Genomic DNA, 20,448 nt, shown 5'->3' with positions numbered 1-20,448 from the left:
ATCAGGTGTCAATGTGAGGCAAGCATAGGAATTTGGAAAGGTGGAGCTGTGGGAGTAGGTTGGAGCATAGGTGAAGAACTGGGGGAGTCTCACTAGACACAGGTGACTTTTAGCATGTATTCTTTACAAAAACAAAGACAGGAGAAATAGTCAGTGAATAGCTCCTCTGGGCATGATTCCACCTAGTGAGCTGATACCCCCGTTGAGCAGGGGCTAGTCCGCTGATCTTTGAGGGGTCTCACTTGCCATACACCTCTCATGGCAGCAGCATCTGGCCATCCTGCATGTGTAAAGAGAAACATTTTTCACTAACAGGGCCCCTGCACTTACCATATAACCCAACAACCCCACTCTTATGTATTTACCTGAGAGAAATGAAAACTTACGTCCACATGAAAACCTCTATGTAAATGTTTACAGCCACTTTATTCATAATCACCCAGTGCTGGAAACAACTCAGATGTCCTTCAAAGGGTGAATGGCTGAAACGGGAACCATACAAGCAGGCCAACTTCAGCAGGTGCCAAGGAGGTGGCAGGCCATGGTCATTTTGGGCAGACTTAGTGTGTAAGTTGCTTACGGTATAAATGAACCACTCCAAAACTTAGAGGGTTAAAACAACAATGGTAGCTTATTTTGCTCAGGAATCCGCGGCTTTGGTAGGGCTTGGTGAAACAGCTTGTCTTTGCTTAACTTGGCATCAGCAGCTTGACTGAGGCAGAAGATCTACTTCCAACATGGCTGGCTGGCAAGATGGCCAGCAAGTTGGTTCTGGCTGTCTGTTCCTCTCCACATGGGCCCCTCTTTGGGCTACTTGAGCTTCCTCATGGTATGGTGGCTGGATTTGAAGAGCAGGCATCCCAAGAGTCAGGGAGTGAATGCTCTCAGTTTCTTAAGGATGAGTCCAGAAACTGGAACTGTGTTATTCACATATTCTATTGGTCAAATAGTCATGGAGCCCAAATTCAGCGGAAATGACATAGACCCCACTTCTCAATAGGCTCAATAGGAGTGTCAGTGGATTTTGGAGGCACATTTAAAAACCATCCTACTTACCATTTACCTTCTACCTTACCAGAGACTTTGACCCATATGAGAGAGATCCTTCTACCGAGACACTCCCTGAACGTCTGTGTGAAGGAATGTGCAGCACATCCGTGTCTTCTGCCTGCATCTGGCAGAGCTATTCCTTAGACCCTTCCCTCTGCCTTCCCTCCCACTGCCTTCAAAAGCAACATACCCATCCATTGCCTCCATCCTTTTGCAGGATTCTAATGTGAGCATGGTTTGGGAACGTCACATGGTAAATAGCACAGTCTACAAAACTCTGCGATCATGTGCAAGGCACTGTTACACCTTGTTTTGCCTACTTTTTGTAAGCTAGGTTTTCCTGACTGGTTTTGGACATAGTCTAGACATTTTTGGAATGATGTAAAAGTCTTTCCTATTTTGACAGGGGTAGGAGTTGGTGGAAGAATCCGGAGAGAAATAAAAGGAATGCAGGTGTGGCAGCAGGGAGCAGGGTAGCTGCCTCTACACAAAAGTGTAGGAGAAACACATTCACACTAAGGTTTTGATGGCCAGCAACGACTTCCTGTGTCTCCCTGTCCAGAGAGGGCTGTGCTTTAAAAACAGTTGCTTAACCAGGGTTGCATGCACTCCAGAGAAATCAGTTTCTAAAACGTGAGACCCAAGGATTCAATGATATTACAGTTTCGCTGCTGGCTGCTATTAAATAAAAACTTGATACAAATTAAATCTAACAGAGTTTGAATGAGCAAAGAAAAATTCGTAAATTGGGCAGCCTCAAAACCAGGACACATTCAGTGACCCGCCTGAAATACATCCTGGCAGTGTTTTCTGTACAGAAAAGAGAAGTGAGGTACAGAGACAGCTGGCTTGGTTGCATTCGTTCCTTCGCTGCCTGTGATTGACTGCATCTCTGCTGCTGTGATTGGCTAAGACTCAGCTATTTGTTACATAGTCTACATCCTAAGTTAGGCTTTCACTTAGTTCACCTACTAAGCCAAGTTGCAATGCCTTATGTAATAACTCAAGTATGGAGGCATCCTCAAGCCAAATTTGGTTTAACATACTGTTTATCTTTTCTGTGCCTGATCATACGGATGATTTTCTCAGAGCCCCTTTATGTCCTGTGATATCAAGCACAGTGCCCTTTGGGATGAGCTGGGGCGGAAGCCTCAAGATTGGGACAGTCTGATTGAAACTTGAAACTCAAAGTTATGAATCACAAGAGTTTTCTAATGCTTCTTGGTGCTCTCCTGATCCCCACCCCAACCCTTTCCATGTCTTTCTTCTCTTCCTGGTAACCCTCTTCTTTCTGCTATCAGGGAAGCTGTCCTTTATCAAAGAAATTAAATTTAAATTAAAAATGATAGACAAAATAAAATCATACTAAAGTGATAGTGGCTACCATGAGCTTTGTTTGTTGTCCTTCCCATGGAGGTATTTGCCATTTCAAAGGAGATACTTAGGAAAGGTCATTCTGATTTCAAAGGAATGAACCTCTAATACTAGAATTTACATAATAAGGTAGCAAAAGTGGGAGGATTTTCAGGAAGAGGTTCCTTCTTGGAGGTCTTCAAACACCCTGCCTTCCAGAGTGAGGCAGGTCTACCTGAGTAATGCAGCCGGGTGGGTGTGAGTGCCTTTCCTTGCTTGCCAGCCACCCATGCCTTACTCAGCCTTGCTCCTGTCAGTCTCCAGCAGGGCCCTACCGCCACCCTTTAGAACCTGCCACCAGCCTGATAGAGAGAAGAGTCCTTTCTCCTTTTCAGAACTCTGTAGTGTATACACAAGTGGCTTTATTGGATAAGCCAGCATCAGATGAACATGCCTGCTGTAATGTTGCTTCAGATTTTATTCTGAAGAGTTGACACCCAGTACATAGATGATTTTGTGTTTTGCCTTTATTCCATCCTAACGTTATTGTTGGAGATGTATCTGTGCATTTGTAAGGTCACAGATTTGTTTTTTATTTTTGAACATTTTAGTATCACACAGATCAGTATGGAGACTGCTCAGTGGCCCAGCGAATCACCACAAACTGAACACACCAGTGTAACTGGCACCAGATCAAGAAATAGCAAAGCTGGCACCCTGAAGCCCCCTCATCCTCCTCTGCAGTTACTGTTCTCCCAAGGGTAACCGGCACCCCAGCTTCTAACACTGGAGATGAGTGAGGCCTGTTTTGGAACTCTGTATAAAGGGAGTAAGAAAGAATGTAACCCTTTGTGTCTGGCTGCCCCCACTCCCATTCCTTTTTTATTTTTGAGCTTCATTAATGTAGCGTGTAATCTTAGTTTCCATGTTTTCGTTGCTTTATAATATTTCATTGTGTGAATGTCCCACATGTATTTATCTATTTTCCTGGAAGGTGTTTGGGCAGTTTCCAGGATGACTACTGTCAGCATTCTGGTACATATTTTTTGATGCCCATGTCTATACATTTCTGTTAGTATATACCCAGGATGGGAATTTCTGGGTCACAGGATAGGTGTGCATTCAGCTTTCCAACATATTGTCAGTTTTCCAACGTGGTTTGTACCAATTCACAATTTCATCATCAGTGTAGGGGAATTTCATTTACTTCTTATACTTGTCAACACTTGGTATTATCAGTTTTTAAAATGTTGAGCTATTCTGGTAGATGCCTTAAATCTCACTGTGGTCTTCCCTTCGCTTCCCTGATGAGTCATGAAGCTGAGCTTCTCATATGTTCCTTAGCCATTTGCACATCCTCATGGGTATTTGTTGAGGCATTTCACCTGTCTGCATTTCACCTGTTGGGTAGTGTATCTTTTCCTTATCAATTTGTTAGGCGTTCTCTGGTTATGGTGGATGTGAGTCCTTCGTTGTATGAATGCCTTAGTGTGCAGGAGCCAACACACGCTGGCCTTTGAGAGCTGATTTTAGCATCTCTTCCTGACTCTGCCTTTGGTAGCATCATGCTTGGCAGCTTGAAATCTGCCATGGTGGGTGTGTTTACACCACAGAAATAGGCAAACTACAAACTGGGGCTTCCTCTCTTTTTTGGAGAGCTGGTTTACCAGTGCACCACTTGACAAATGCTTATTTCAGTGTCTGGATTGCCTTTTCACTCTTTAATGTACGTTTTGAGGAACAGAAGTTTTAAATCTTAATATAGCCCACTTTATCAAAATTTTCTTTTGTAGTTAGGGGTCCTCTTTAAGAAATCTTTGCCTCCATTTCCATAATTATTTATATGGCTAGCTAATCATAATCAATTTTGCTTAACTTCCCCCCTATGGAAGCAGCACTGCCACAGACAGTTATAAAGATTGTCCCCAGTGGGTAGACAGGGACTTAGATCTAGACCTTGCTGTGCTCAGTAAGGCATGGCTGGGACAGGGCTGCATTCCTCAGAGGAGGGGACGCCTCTTTCTAATTCTCACAAAGGCATATGGGCTAGTGGTGGGCCCAGGTCTCTGACACCCGAAACCCCACGCTGCCTCTCCAAACTGCGCTGCCTGCCCTTTCCCTTCAAATGGGGCAGCTTCGTGCCTTTGCTCTTGCTGTTCCTCCATCTCTGCATCCTCACATTTGGAGTCTGTCCAGCAAAGCCCATCCCAAATACCCTCTCTAGGCCCCTGCCATTTTCCCATCTTGTACTAGGCTAACCTCCTTGAGGGCAAAAACCACACGGTCTGAATCGCTGATAATGCTTTGCCCATCGTAGGCATGAGTAAATCTGCATGAATGAGTGATTTGGCGAGCCTTTGGGCTCTTTGCAGTTCCGTTCTAGTGGTAATAGTGCCCATCTCGCCAGGTTACCTGTCCCCAGCACTTCGAAGCTTCCTTGTTCATTTCTCTTCTGCTTTGCCCCAGTGGATGCCAGCCGGTTTGCTTTTCAGCAGTTCAATATGCAGCCCTTTATGTATCAGCTGTTTTATCTGCAGAACTACAGAGTATTTTACAAGTGATCAGTTCATGCAGATTGCACATAAATCATGTCTGCTCTGGCCCTTTGGATACTAATGTTCCCTTATTAAGGCATAAGTAAGCCTTCCTGTTCTCATCCATTCTTTCAGACTTTTTTTAATGACTGAAAAGCAGAGTCTGGCTGTTGTAACACTGCCTCCTTCCACCCCGCCCGCCCCATGCCCTCGTTGCTTTTTTGAGGTTCAGTTTATTTTTCTGGAGCTTGCCAAATTGCCTTAGGAAGCTGAGTACCTTGTAAGTGAATTAAGCAAAAGGAAACTCTTATCTCTAAAAGGAAGTGGTCACTGTGTTTCTGTGTGTGATATTCTTGGCTGGTTAATATTTTTGTGAAATATATTCTGATGGCAGCAGTGGTACCCCAGAGAGGAGGGAAACATCACTTATGCTTAGTATACAGAGGGAAATATCTTCTGCAGGAGTTGGGGGAGTGGATCAAAAGCTATTTAATGAAAGCCATTCTGCCCCAATAAACAGAGAGCCTTCATTGTTTTTAATCCCATGAACGATTGGAAGCTGGGCTCACTTTAATGTGCACATCACTTTAGCATTCTTTATTTTCTTTTCAAACTGTAACTACAGATCTTTGCTCTAATACACGTGGATTTCTGCTTCCAATTGCTCTATCCCTGCTATTAGTGTTCAGTCAGTTTTCATTTTGGTCTAAAATGACTCTCTAAGAGCATGGGCGCACACTATTATTTCCTGCAGTTTGGTCTAAAAAAGAAGAAAAAGGGGGACTTTTAGACAAGGCCCATAAAAACACTACCATCTACTTTTAGAGATGTTTTATGAATATAATTCCTGTCTAAATAATTACTGTTGAGGGTAGAAAGGACTTGGAGTTTGGAAATTGTAACAACAACTTATTCTGTCTTAGCGACCACAGTGAAGGTGACATAACTCTTGTTTTTTTATAGATGGGCTGACACTATAATGCACCATATTGCTTTTTAGATCCCATTTTTTATTCATGGATACAGATCATAGTGGAACTGAGGCAGTGGGGGGTATTATTTTCCTCAGATGGGGAAAAAGAGATATAAACAGCTATGCTTTTGATGTCATATTAAAAAAAAAAATCTCAGGATGGCTGGTAATAGTATCTTAGCAGAAGTCAGCCTGGGTACGGAGCACAGCCCTCTGTGTTCAGGTCATATATTAAATTATACTGTGAGTTTCATAAAGGCTGAGGTCTGTCATGTATTCTTCAGGAGAATTACAGCTTCTTTTATACCAGGGTATTTAAAGACAAAATCTCAGAAAAAAAATCACCTCCCCACCTTTTTCTTTGGCCAGCAGCTGCTGAAATGGGTTGCGGATTGAACAAGTTAGAGAAACGTGATGAAAAACGGCCTGGGAATATTTATTCAACTTTGAAGAGGCCTCAGGTGGAAACCAAGATAGATGTGTCCTATGAATACTGTTTCCTGGAGTTCACGACTCTGAGTGCCGGTGAGTACACGGGGTGCGTGTGGACAGGGGCAGGCAGGGTCTCCAGCAGAGGCCTGCAGGGGATGAGGTGCAGTTGGAGAGCTGGAATGGGTGGGGCTGTGAGGAAGTGAAAAGGGCAGGCCTGTCTCAACGGGGCAGCTTACAGAGATCCAGATTTTTGTGTGAAATCTCTCACTTTTTGAAAAATAATGGCCAGGTGTGGAGGCTCACACCTGTAATTCCAGCACTTTGGGAGGCCAAGGGAGGTGGATCACCTGAGGTCAGGAGTTCAAGACCAGCCTGACCAACATGGTGAAACTCTGTCTCTACTAAAAATATAAGAAATTAGCTGGGCATGGTGGTGGGCATCTGTAATCACAGCTACTCAAGAGGCTCAGGCAGGAGAATCACTTGAACCCAGTAGGCAGAGGTTGCAATGAGCCGAGATGGCACCACTGCACTCCAGCCTGGATGCAACAGAGCAAGACTGTCTCAAAAAAAAAAAAAAAGCAACTAATTACAGTTTTGACAAATGAAAATCATGTGTGAGCCAAGCAATATACATGGATAAGCTAAATTTGGTCCATGAGCCAACCAGTTTGCAGACTATTCTATAGCAAGCCCCGTGGAGAGGGAAGGTTTGCCTCCCCTCCTCATATGAGTCTGCCCATCTGCCTTTCCACCCAAACTTACCTGCCTGTTGTCTGCTCTCTTGCAAGTGGACTCATTCATCTGGGCTTGGCCTTGCCTCAGCTAAGCCAGAGGGAGTCGGGTCACCTACCATACGAGTGTCCAAGGACTAAGGAAACAGGGAATGGCCCAGGAAGACTGTCAAGGGATGGACAGCATAAGCATCAGAGCATTTGCTGAGCACCTGCTGTGTGCAGAGTGCTGGGCCAGTGTGGGGGGAGGTCGTGAGGCTTGTGTCCTGGCATCTTGGAGTGTTCTATTTGGTGGGAGACAGAAGACTCATACGTATGAAAAAAAAAGAAGAACACAACAGGTTTTAATCATAAGTTAGAAAACACTTAAGACATGTTTTTGGAAGAGGAAGAACACGCTCTTCTTTTTGGGTCCCAGGAGTTTGAGAGCAAAAACTGGATACTATGTAATAAATTCATCTGAACACATTTTCTCCCTAGGATTCTGAGTATTCTTTAAGCTTCTATGATCAGGAAGGAGAATGAGTGGGAAAAGCCTTCATGTTCATGGATTTGAGTCCTGGTTCTGCTTCAGAGGAACTGGGTAAATCACTGAGCCTTGCAGGCCTGTATGTCCTCATGTATGAGAGGAACACGGGTGTCCACTTCGTGGGGCCGTTGTGAAGATGAGAAGGCGTGGAGTTGTGTGAAGCTCTAGCACGGTGTCTGGCATGTCTGCAAGTGTTTTTCTTCCTCCATTCCTCCTCGGCTACTCTTTCTGCTGTGACTGTCTCTGTGCTGAGGCTTCAACTGCTTCTTGAGCCCTGAGAGAGGACCACTGAGAGTCTCTTCAGGGGTATTCTATGCATTCCCCCCAAGAAGTCACCAAAACTGAACCCAGGATCTTCCTTTTCAGGTTGCTTCCTTCCAGTGCCCTTGATGAGTCAGTCATGCCACCACCACCCTCTTAAATGTGTGGATACCTATGACCATGCCTTCTCTCTGAGTGCAGCTGCCGTTCCTTCACCCAAGCCTATGAAAACCACGTCTGTAAATGCCTCTACTATAGCTAACATAACACACAGTTATGTAGAGAAGTTGGTTATGCATTTGGTCCTCCATGTATTTGTTCAGTGAATATTTGAGTGCATACAGCGTGCTGGGCATTGTGGGAGGATTAGGGAAAAAAAATAATCCTCTCTAGGAGAAAGGATTGGAAGGAAGTATACCAAGATGTGAAGTATTGTTAGGATGCTGAGATGATGGGGGATTCTCTTTCTCCCTTTTGCAGTTTTTTTTTTTTTTTTTTTTTTTTTGCATCGTGGTTATGTGTCTTTCATTATTAGGAAGAGTAAGTTTGCTCCCAAGAACCTTCATGAACACATGAAGACACGTGAGGATTCCATGTGGTGCTTTGCCTGCCTGCCGCTTCGTAGCTGATCTCTGAATGATTTCCCTGACCTCCTTATTTGTTTGTTTCCCTGAGCTTCAGCCGCAGCATCCGAACTGCTTTTGTGCATTGTGCTGTCCTTGATGGAATTATCTTTTGCTTTCTGATTATGAAATAAACATGTACCCATTATAATGAGCTAGGACAGCACTTAGGGGACATCCCATGTGGCCTCCCGGCTCCTGCCCTCCTCTCCTACTGACCCTGCCAGTCCTCTGCCCAGAGCTCTGCCGTGGCTCCCACCACACTGGGAGCCGCACAGCTCCCCTTGACCGCATTCTCTCATTGTCTTTGGTGTTCTGCTGCTTTGGCCTTGTTCTTTCGTGAACTACCAGGCCTCCCCCGGGCTTTTGCACTGCCTGTTCTTCCGCCTGGAGGCCCTCCCCAAGGATGCCCTTGCTCATCTTCTTGACTCCCTTCTCTCTGAAAGTTTCCTTGACCATCTCCTTAAAATTTCTACCTTCTCCCCAATTCCCCATGTCTCTCCCCTCTTGATTTTCTCCATCGCACTTCTTTGCATATCACCTGCTGTATATCTTGCTGATTGCTATTTCTTTCCTCTTTGTTGTCTGCCTTCCTTCATTGGAAGGTAGAATCCCTTCTGCAGGGATTTTCTCTCTTTTATTCTCTCCTGTTTCCTCAGTGCTTCGGACAGTGCCTGACACTTAATAGATAATCAGTAAATATTTGCTGAATGAATTCTCACCAGATATTTTTGTACCCTGCTTTTTTGCAACTTAGCGTTGTACACTGAGGTGTGCACCCTGTCATCCCTGTGCTCGGAAAGTATGATTTAATGGCCATATATGATTTAATCACTCGGTATACCATAATTTATTTAGCAGTCCCCTTTTATTAGACATTTAAGTTATTTTGGGCTTTGGGCTATTACAAATAATGTTGTGATAAGCAATGTTGTCCATAAATCTTTGTACACATTTCTGACTATTTCCTCAGGAATTACTGAATTGAGGGATGCGAATGTCGGCACTCTTGATAAATGGCCAAGTTGCCCTGTAGAGAGGACCTGCTTGTATAAACCACATCTGATTCTATACAACTCTTTAGGGGGTTCCCCCAGATGGATAAAGTTGAGGTTCAAGCCAGAGCTCAGGGCTTTCCGTAGCTTGGTTTTGCCCTTCGCAGATCCTCTCCCTATTGCTCCCCAGAGCAGTGTGCTATGGCATTGCCCGCTGCCGCCGCCCAGCACCGTCCTTTCTCTGCTTCCCCATTCAGTGCAGGCAGCTCTTTCTGCACAGGCCCCCACCTCTTACTGCTTGCCAGAACCCCACCCACCTGGAATTGCTCCTTCTTGACAACCATTCTATTAGAATTACTCTCTTGTGCACGCCTGTAGTTTGTCAATACCGTCCTTTTGACACTTTGATTACATCATATATTAAACCTATTTGTGTTTCCCTTAGGGCAAGGACCAAGCCTTGTTTATCTTTCTGTTTTCCTTCCTTGTTCAGCTTTTTAGCTGAGATGAGCCTATCCTGCATAGTTGGGTCCTGGTAAACCTGGAAGTAAATGCTGACTCCTTTCCCTGGTGGTCTCTCATGTTTTTCTCCCAGGAGTTCTAATGAGATTATTCTTTATTCTCCAGAATGGAGCTGACATTTGTTGAGTGCCTACTATGTGTCCAGTCCTGTGATAGGACATTACATCCTTACCTCGTTGTCCTTTCTTTCTTTGTTTTTTTTTTTTTTTTTTTTTTTTGACAGAGTCTTGCTCCGTCTTGCTCTGGAGTGCAATGGTGCAATCTCAGCTCACTGCAATCTCTGCCTCCCAGGTTCAGGCCATTCGCATACCTCAGCCTCTTCAGTATCTAGGGTTCCAAGCGTGTTCCACTACACATGGCTAATTTTGGTATTTTTAGTAGAGACAGGTTTTCACCGTGTTGGCCAGGCCAGTCTCAAACTCCTGACCTCAAGTGATCCACCCACCATGGCCTCCCAAAGTACTGGGATTAAAGGCATGAGTCGCTGGGCCGGCCTGATCTCATGTTTCTGAAATTTTCCAGATTTATCAAAGTATAAATGAAGTACACTATATTGCACATATTTAAAGTGTTCAAACCCACAACACCCTCACCACATCAAGATGCAGAACATTTCCATTGCCCCAGAAGTTTCCTCACGACCCTCTGTTATCCCTCCAACCCCAGACAATCACTGATACGCTCTCCATCACTGATTTTTTTTTTTTTTTTTTTTTGAGACAAATTCTCGCTCTGTTGGCCAGGCTGGAGTACAGTGGCGCAATCTCGGCTCACTGCAATCTTCACCTCCTGGGTTCAAGCGATTCTTGTGCCTCAGCCTCCAGTGTAGGTGAGATTCCATGTGCCTGCCACCACACCCAGCTAATTTTTGTGGTTTTAGTAGAGACGGGGTTTCACATGTTGGCCAGGCTGGCCTCGAAATCCTGACCTCAGGTGATCTGCCTGCCTCAGCTTCCGAAAATGCTGGGATTACAGGTGTGAGCCGCCCCACCCGGACTCCATCACTGATTTTATTTCCCAGAATGTTACATAAATGAAATCAAATAGTATGCACTCTTTTTCAAAACCTGGCTCTTTTCACTCACTCAGCCTACTCATTAAAGATTCATTTGCGTTGCTTGGTGTCTTTTCCGTTTTACTGCTGCGTAGCATCCTACTGTTTGGTTGTAGCACAGTTTGTTTTTCCATTCACCTGTTGATAAACATTTGGGTTGTTTCCAGGTTTTGGTTGTCACAGGTTAAGTCGCTGTGAATATTCCTCTTTGTGTGGCTTCTTCTGTCATTTTATGTTTGCAGTAACCCAGTGAGGTAGATGGATACGCTCATTTCTTTTTCCAGATGAGGAAATGCATACTCGGAGAGATTAAGTAACTTGCCCAAAGAGCCAGTGCTAGGAAGTGGCGGGGGGAAGAATTCAAATATAGAATTCTAGAATTTTGAGCATCAAAGCTCTTGTGATGCCAGCCTCCAAGATGCTAGGCAAATGGGCGTTAACACCAACTGGAATGTTGTTGTTAGAAAACTTATTATCATGTAGAAGGGTAGAAGAAGATTCCTCTTCCATAAGGTTTTGGCCATAGCAGATTTTTAAATGATACTCTACACTGATTTTTCATGGATAAAGTGCTTATTTACTCTTGGGCAAATACAAGTCAGGGAAAGGGTGTTGGCCCATGTCCACCTGATGCTTAGGTAGGAAGGGCACCATGTGCATTTTCAAAAAAGTCAGGATCACGGTTAACACTGTTGAGCTTGTCCCTTGCTTAAAGCTCGGTGCTGTTGGGGAAGATACTGGAACATGCAGCCTCACTTGCGGGGTTGGCAGAGGCGAAAGCAGCAGGAATCTTACAGGGAAGCACATAAGCTGCCAAAAATCTCAATTCTGGGTGATTTGATTGGGTCTTAAATTTTCAATTAACTCTGGTCACCCAGGGATGAACCTGCCCTTTGATGGGTTTCATCGCAGACGGAGGCCCATAAAGCATCACAATTTCTGCAAAATGGTACCTCATTATGCCTTTTATGTGTGCGTTTTGCCAGCCTCTCTGTGCCAGGCCACTCTAACACCACTTGAAAGCTACCTGTGTCAGCTCTGTGAAAATCAACAGTGTTTCATGCACATTTGGTGCCGGGGACAGCTGGCACAGCAAGCAATCTGCGTAATGAGGCCAGTGCCCAGGGCTTGGGCCTTCCTTGAACTGTCCAGTCCTGCACTGGCCATATAGGAGCCATCAGTTACATGGTATTTATATGTAATCATTAATTAAAATAAAATGAAGAATTCAGTTCTTCTGTCACACTAGCCACATTTCAAGTGCTCAGCAGCCATGTGTGGCTGGTGACTGCTACTGGACAGTACAGATAGAGAACATTTTTATCATCACTGAAGTTCAATAGGATAGCGCTGTTCTAGTCTGTTTTCAGAGAGGAAAACTCTGTTTCAGGTCAGAATCTGTACCTCTAACTCATAACAATATACCATTTTATCATGAAGAGTTCCCTTGGGTTCATAGTGACCATAGGAGGATGACTCATTGATTTCACAAATACTTATTGAAGGTCAACCTTGGGCCAGATGCCATGTCTTGGGGACACGTAGGTAAGCCAGACAGGAGGTGTCCTGGGTTGCTGTAGTTAGTTCGGGCTGCCGTAATAAAATACCACAGACTGGCTTAAACAACAGATGCTTATTTCCTCATAGTTCTGGATGCTGGAAGTTGCTACCCTGGAGATCAGGGCGCCAGCATGGTTGGGTTCTGTTCAGGGCTCTCTTGGCTTGCAGACAATAGCCTTCGCATGTGTCCTCACATGGCAGAGAGGGAAGGAGGGAAGACGGGGGTTGAGGAGAAGACAGAGGGAAAGGGAGAGATAAAATAGGAGTGAGCACAAACTCTCTTGTGTCTCATCTTGTAAGGACACTAATCCCATCACATTAGTGCCCCGTCTTTATGACATGACTTGGCCTTCATTACTTTCTTACTCCAAATGTAGTCACTTTAGGGGCTAGGGCTTCTACATATGATTTGGAAGGACACAATTCAGTCCATAGTATCAGACCATAGATTGGTACTTTGCATTGGTTCAAACTGTCTTAGAAATGAAGAACCAGTACTTGACGCTAGAGTGATGGAGACAGATGGGATGGTGGTAGCCCAGGCTTGATGGAGGAGTCCGTGTGGCAAGGACGGCTTGAAGTCCTCAGATGGATTTGGAGTTTTATGCACATTTGGTGCCAGGGAGAGTTGGCTGTTAGTCAGGCAAAAGATGGGAGAAGAGGGTGGTAAAAGATAATCTTTTCATGAAGAGGGGACAGCTTGTGGGAGGGACCAAAACGCAGAGATAACAGTGCATATGTGGGGAGCTGCAGGCAGTTGAGTTTGGTTGGAGCATGTTCTTTGGGGAAGAAGAAAGTAGTGCCAGATGATGAAAGGCCTTAGGTGTTGGGCTGAGGAGTCTAGGCTCAAAAGCAGTGAAGGTTTTCAGGATGGAGGGGGTGCGGGTGATATCAAATTCTCATTCTGGAAAGATTTCTATGGATTTAGAATGAAGAAGGATGGAAGGGGCTACGCTGCGGGAGAGGAAACCATATAGAAACCATTGCAGGCATCAGGTCAGGCAAAGGTGGCCTCAGTCAAGACAGTGGCAGTGGGGACAAGGAAAGGGGTGGGAGCAAGAGAGATTAGGAGGTGGTCCTAGGGACTGCCTGGCAGGTGAAGGAGGGCAGGAAGAAGAGGAGGATGTGGGTATGCTGGGCACCTGGGTGGATGGCACAAGGGCCCCACAGCCAGATGCCAAGTCTGCTTTAAAGCATTTTCCAATAATGCTCTCACATGATAACTCAAGTAGCCCTGAGAGCTGGAGTGAAGGTATTATTTTTCTTTTCTTTTCAGATGAAGAAATTGATTTGACAGGTAATAAATAGTAAGTGGGACCAGAATGTTTCAGCTCTCGCAACTCAAAGCTTACCAACTGCACATGAAAGAGAGTTCAGTGCCAACTGCTGGTCCACTGAAGTGTGTCTCAGTGATAATTTGTTTGAATAACTTTATTGAATTATAATTTAAATCCAATGAAACACACCCATATGAAGTGTCTGGGGTGATGAGTTCTGATAAGTGTGAACATCTGTAGAAATACCACCATACTCAAGATACAGAACTTTTCCATCACCCTGGAAAGTTCCCTCAGGTGCCTCCCCCTGACCCAGGCAACTGCTGATCTGCTGTGTGTCACTGTGGAATAGTTTTGCTTCTTTTTGAATAATATGTACATAGAATCATATGGTGTATGATTTGTCTGGCTCCCTTAACTCAGCCTAATGCCTTTGCAGTTCAACTCGTGCTGTTGTGTGTATTGAGTTCTTGCTGTTGTATGTGTCAAGAGTTCACTTCTTTTTGTTTCTGAGTAATATTTCCTTATTTGCATGTGCCACAATTGGTTGAATTGGTTGAATCACTCTCCTGTTGAACATTTGGGAAATTTCCAATTTGAGGCTATTATGAAAAAAACAAAACTGTAAATATCCATGCACAAGTGTTTTGTGTGGATGTTTTCACTTCTGCTGGGGAAATATGGAAAAGTGAAATTGTTAGGTTGCATGGTAAATGTATGTTTACCTTTGTAAGGCATTGCACAACTGTTTTCTGAAGTGGTTATACTATTTTACATTTCCAACAACAATGTATGAGAGTGGGTAGCTTCATTTTTTTTTTCTTTGAGATGGAGTCTCGCTCTGTCACCCAGACTTCAGTGCAATGGTGCAATCTCAGCTCACTGAAACCTCCGCTTCCTGGGCTCAAGCGATTCTCCTGCCTCTGCCTCCTAAGTAGCTGGGACTACAGGCACACACCACCACACCCGGCTAATTTTTTGTATTTTTTAGTAGTAGTAGAGATAGGGTTTCACCATATTGGCCAGGCTGGTCTCAAACTCCTGACCTTGTGGTCTGCCCACCTCAGCCTCCCAAAGTGCTGGATTACAGGCATGAGCCACTGCACCCGGCCTCATTTTTCATAGGTAATAATCAGAGTTACTTTTTAATCAGCACCTACTGTTACACTAACCTCTTCTAAACAAACTGACAACAATCTTATGAGGTGGGTGGAGACTCCCCCATGGTATAAAAAATTAAATTGAGATACTGAGTTTGGAGCAGTTATAAAAGTAACTTGCTCTAGGCCCCCAAGCTGTTGGAGCTTTGCAGGATATCTTGTAGTCTTACTGAACAGCAAAGCTTTCACTTTGGCTTTCTTGGTTTCCTGGCTCTTCTGCGTGCTGTGGTGGGTTTAAACTAAATTGAAGGCCTTCAACATGGAAAAGTTCAAAGGTAACTGATTCACCTTCGCCTCTTTCTGAAGATTGTCTTCCATTTCTGTTCTTAAGTCCCCTCCTTATAAGACATTCCCACGACACTCCTTACAGTTCCGAGGATCAGCCCACACTGCTGCATTTTACGAATTCCCATCTTTGTGGTTTTCCTGTCTAGGAGGACTTTAAGAACTGAACATGGGGATGTTTTCTTCGACGTTGTGCTGACCAGACTCATGCTTGGATTTCGGCCACCAGCATTCTAGCCTTAAACTCTGTATATAAATTTTGGGTGGTCATGGTAATAACCGGATGACATTCCTTATTCAAGACATGCACAACACGTGATAAATTTTCTACAGGTCCAGTTTTTCTTTGACCTCCAGTCTGGGCCATGTTAGCCCGACACACAACTACAGAAGCAGCTGATAATCGTTGTTTATATAAGCTGCCCTTTCAGTCTCCCTTCATGGCTGGAAAAAAGACTAATCTAGAAAAATGAATCGGGATTTCCATTATATTCTGAAAATTAGGAAGCGAAAGTTGTGGGGAGCTAAGTGTTGGGGTGCCTAATGGAGAGTTATAAATCCTGGCACTATTAGCCTTTCTGATTTCATGAAGGGAGATGACAGGCCATTTCCATGGCCTCATCCAAAACCATGTCAATCTCTTAAAAAACCTTTAAAACTAATCATTACCTTAAAGGAGTGGTTCTCAACCTTGAGAGTGAATCAGAATCGCCTGGAGGGCTTGTCAAAACGTGGAGTCCTGGGCCCCAGCCTCAAAGGTTCTGATTTAGTAGGTCTGGGGCAAGGCCTGAGAACCTGCTTTTGTAATAAGTTCCCAGGTGATGCTGATGCCGCTGGTCTAAGGACCACACTTGAAGAACCTTAAAAGACCATGTGGAGTACAATTTTGTTTCTTAATTTGAATGGAGGTGGCAGAAAAAATCATACTAGTGTGATTTTTTTGAGTATAAAATAAATTCCATAAATATTTACTTACCCCTATCTATATATTACAACCAAATCATAACTTATTTCCTTTAGGTGACTTGGAATATATTTGGGAGGACATAAAATAAGAATAGGAATAAAAATAAGAATACAAAGTGGCACGATGATTCTCAAAAAACTTTGTTAAAAAAAAAACTCCCATGGCCGGCTGCACACGAGACCAATTAAGTCAGTCCTGGTGACATGGTTTGGCTCTGTGTCGCTAACCCCCCTAGAGTTCACACTACAGAACAGGTGTCAACAGACTTAGCTTAAGTCTGTGATGTCTCAGGGAGCTGGCTAGATGGATACCTGGCTGCTGGTGCCAACAGGTTCCCAGTGGGATTGGGGCACTTTACAGGGGCGGCCAAGGTAGCAAACTACAGAAAGCAAAGGAGAGAATTGGAGGGGATGAGTACTTATTTGCATTACAGGAGGATTCTTGGTTTAAAGTGGGTTTCACCATGGGGTTCCTTTAGATAGAGCCTCAAGTACTCTGAAGTGTTTGTTTTGCCTCTCCTTAATGAGGTATTTATTACCTCTCTCTAAATATGATACCTGCAGTTTAGAACATAACAAATTCATCTATAACATTTGCAGCTCTTCAGTAGAACTGAGCATAAAGTCACTGATGTTGATGGCATTTTTTGTAGGTAAAAACAAACAAATAAACCAACAAACCTTGGAGCAAAACCAGAAGCTCTGGAGGAGGGAAGGTGGATGGCTAGAAGGGAGGCTTAAAGCAGCCCTTGATATTGCTGCATGAGGCAGGAGACCCCAGGATCAGAGTTGGGTGGAGCGGGACTTCCTGTATCCCCACAAACTTAAGCTCATCCTGGAGGGAGGCTCCTCCTGGCACAGCCCTTCATCTTCGTGGCAGAAAGGCTGTTCTGTCCCTGCGTACTCCCTGGCCCCTCTGGGGATCCCTACAGATGATGTATTATGATGGAGCCGTGGACTTGGACGCCGCTGGTGTTGATATAATCACTGTTAACGTAGCAACAGTAATAACAGCTAATGTGGCATGCATGGTGCTCAGTGTCAATTAATCCTTATAGGGATCCTGATTTTACAAATGAGGAAACAAGGCTCGGTGAGGTTACCTAATGTGCCCACGTGAATGTGTGATGAGCAGCGAATGTGTGATGAGCTAGAATCAGAACTCAGGCTTGCCTTTTTCAAATCCTTTACTCTTAAGCAATGCGGACCATTACCAAAGGTCTCTCGGGTGTGGCTTTGAGATTGGTAGGCTGTGATCTGTCATTCAAGGACCCCAGCTTTGATGGCTCTCTTTTTGATTGAGCCCTGCTCTAGAAAGAATTTGGCTACATATTTTGGTGAATCATAATAGACGGTGGGGATGAGAATAGCAACTGAGTGGTTGAGTGTTGTCTTATGCTGTGTGGTTTGCAATGCAGCTTGGTATATTTTAGCTCAATTAATCCTTACAAGTCTAGAGATGTTTTTCATTCTGTTTGACAAATAGGGAGCCTGACAAGTAGGGCGGTCCTGTCTTGCAGAGCCGCAGCTTGGACGGAGGTCTTCCAACTCCATGTGCCCTGTGTCTTGCTGCTGCCTGGGACCCACAGCGTCTCTGAGGGTCAGGAGCCACATTAAAGGTCATGCTCCCCATGACCTGTTGGGGACCACTTTCCTTAGGCATCAAGAACATGAGTGTTGGTCAGTAACCCACTGCAGGGTAGTGCTGGCTTCTATTGTTCCGGGCTTTAAAATCAGGCTAAGTTTGACCTCCAGCTCAGATTCAGAAGGCCAAGTCTGAGCTTGAGTGTGTGTGGATGGCTGCCACTTAGTCCCGGTTTTGTAAGTGTGCCAATATCAGGACTTATCCTGTGCTGAATATAGACTCCCTCCTTTGCTGAAAATAGTTTATGCAGTAGGGTACGGAAACATTTTTCTTTCCTAGAAAATCGCTCCTTGCTCCTCTAGGTAACATTGACTTCTGTGAAACCATCTGTTCCTTTCAATATAATTTCCAGACTATTAGATTAAACAGTTTCTCCTGACCCACTTTTGGCTTCTGTTTCTTTTCACTGTTCATTAATAAATTGTGTGGCAGAGTTCTCATGGAGAGTATGTGTGTGTGTGTGTGTGTCTATTTATTTAATTTCAGTTTAGGCAAAAGCAATTGTTGGTGCAGATAAGTTATTTAATTTCCTACTTGTGTTTCATTTTTTGTTTCCGGTTTCTATAATTGCTAAGAGTTGGTTTTTGTTTTTGAGATTCATGCAAGGAAGTCACAGGCATGAGTTATGAGTTGAGGTTCTGGCTAGGAGGTGTGTTAAAAAGAGACCCTGTTTTTAAACAGAAGATGCAAAGAGTAGTAAAGAAATCAGTTCCCATAAAACGTGTTCAAAGTAGATAAATATACTCTTGCAGTTTGAAGAGATTTTCAAAAGATCAATGAGATAATGTGTGTGATGTAGCTTTAAGTTTTTCTGAGCAAAGCTACTATGTACATCTTCGGTATTGTTGTTTTGATGTGGCAACCAAGTCTGCTCTTAGTATTAACATTATTGTTAAATGTTCACTAATGGAAATAGTAAGATTAGATTCAAAAGGAAGGAAGGCATTCTTTACATTCCTTTGCATTCCTTTCTGAATGTAAAAACTCTTCATGCTCTTTTCCCAGCTACTCTAAATCCAAACCAAGAAGCAACACTACTCAGTCTTGTGTGAAAACGGGCTCAGGTGTGTGTGTGTCGGGGGCGGGGGGGCGTGTGCGTATGTGTGTAATTCAAGCAGTAAATTTCAGCAACTAAAGCTGCCTTCAATAAAATGGAATTCCTTGCTGATGACTGTTATCTGTCAAAGCAAAACCAAATTATTTTTCTGCAGGGATTCATAAAAGCAGCCTTGAGGTAGCGATAATAATTTTTATCTAATTTGGTTAAAGCAGAAAAGAAAACAAGTTAATGTTCTATGTACCCTACTAATTATTATTAGCAATATTTCTTTAAAGAATTTTATGAAGAGGCTTTCTCTAATTTCACTGGGTCCACTGTCATCTTATAGTTTGACCAGATTTCACCAGTGCTTCAGAAGGCAGGAATCCTGTTGAATTTTATTTATGAAATATTTTCAAAAGCAATTCTGGTGTGAAAAGGTGATTCTGGCATCAAGTTGCATGCCAGTGTCGTTAAGTCTACAAGGCCATTTCTGCAGTTCTGTGTCTTAGGCGTGCTATTCTTTGTTTACAGATCAGGTCTCCTGATAAATAAAAATTACATGGGCAAGGAGTATCCGCTACAGTTAGCAGCCACTGAGATGTTTTTCCATTCTGTTGCATAAACATACTTTGCAGGTGAATACACGTGATTTATCACGAGGAGTATACATTAGTTTGACAGCCTCATTGGGCCTTCTTAAAAAAGGAAAGGGATTATTTTACTTGGGCATCCCTAATGTAAGCTCAGAATTAGTTTATAAGCATGAGTACAACGTGTGCTATGAGGAATGTGTGTTGCTTTTGGCACAAGACAGGTATAATAATATATTCCCAAGGGAGCTGGCAAGCTTGTTGGGTGGACTTTTCTTTTTGGAGAAAGCAGTCTTGTCTGGCAAGGTTACTCAACAAAATTGATTCATTCAATATTTACTGATTATTCTTTTTCAGGCTCTGTATTGAGCCTGCGATGGTGACCAAGATGGTGAGGTCTCTCAATGTAGAAAACAGTGGCTGAAACATCCCACCGAATTCTAGAGTTTTAATGTCCTAGTCTGGTTTCTATCTGTTCTTCCATAACTGGAAACCAGGCCAGCTTGGGCATAATAGAGTCTGTGTGTTATCTTGGAGAAGCATCTGCCATGATTTACTATTATTTGTCTTTGGCCTGCTGGACCTTGCATGCCTAGAGACGTGTCCCCTGTTTGGTTGGTGCAGGAGGCACTGAAAATCCTAAACCAAATCTAATCTTTGGGCTCAAAGATTAGAAAAGGTGCCTCAATCAAACGAGCTTCCTGGGAGTAAGTGGACTCATCAGGGCTACTGATGCCAACAGGCTGAGCTTTGAGGGCCTTGAGTGGCCTTGGGCATGGGCTCACAGCTCTGCATGGGCACACAGGTCATCGAAGGTGCCCTGGGTGTGGGCTCACAGGTCTGCATGGGCTCACAGGTCATCG

The 20,448-nt window shown here is 43.9% G+C and overlaps 1 protein-coding gene across 6 annotated transcripts in view; it reads left to right on the top strand.

Moving 5' to 3' along the window:
* RFTN1 (raftlin, lipid raft linker 1) overlaps positions 1 to 20,448 on the top strand; it is a 205,262-nt gene that overhangs the window by 14,325 nt on the left and 170,489 nt on the right. For 4 of the 6 annotated variants that reach the window (XM_032267221.1, XM_032267236.1, XM_032267226.1 and 1 more), the window contains exon 2: positions 6,283 to 6,435. In XM_032267221.1, the coding sequence (XP_032123112.1) occupies positions 6,291 to 6,435 (145 nt within the window). In that variant the 5' untranslated portion in view covers positions 6,283 to 6,290. Of the gene's footprint in view, positions 1 to 6,279; positions 6,436 to 20,448 lie in introns of all 6 variants that reach the window. The other 2 variants (XM_032267225.1, XM_032267241.1) reach the window with 1 other exon arrangement.

Source organism: Sapajus apella, unplaced genomic scaffold (genome assembly GCF_009761245.1).
Source record: "Sapajus apella isolate SASKATOON/1434 unplaced genomic scaffold, GSC_monkey_1.0 scaffold4, whole genome shotgun sequence".
In the NCBI taxonomy this organism is placed as follows: Eukaryota; Metazoa; Chordata; class Mammalia; order Primates; family Cebidae; genus Sapajus; species Sapajus apella.
The sequence above is the reverse complement of the archived record's forward strand: the minus strand, read 5'-3'. Positions and strand labels throughout refer to the sequence as shown.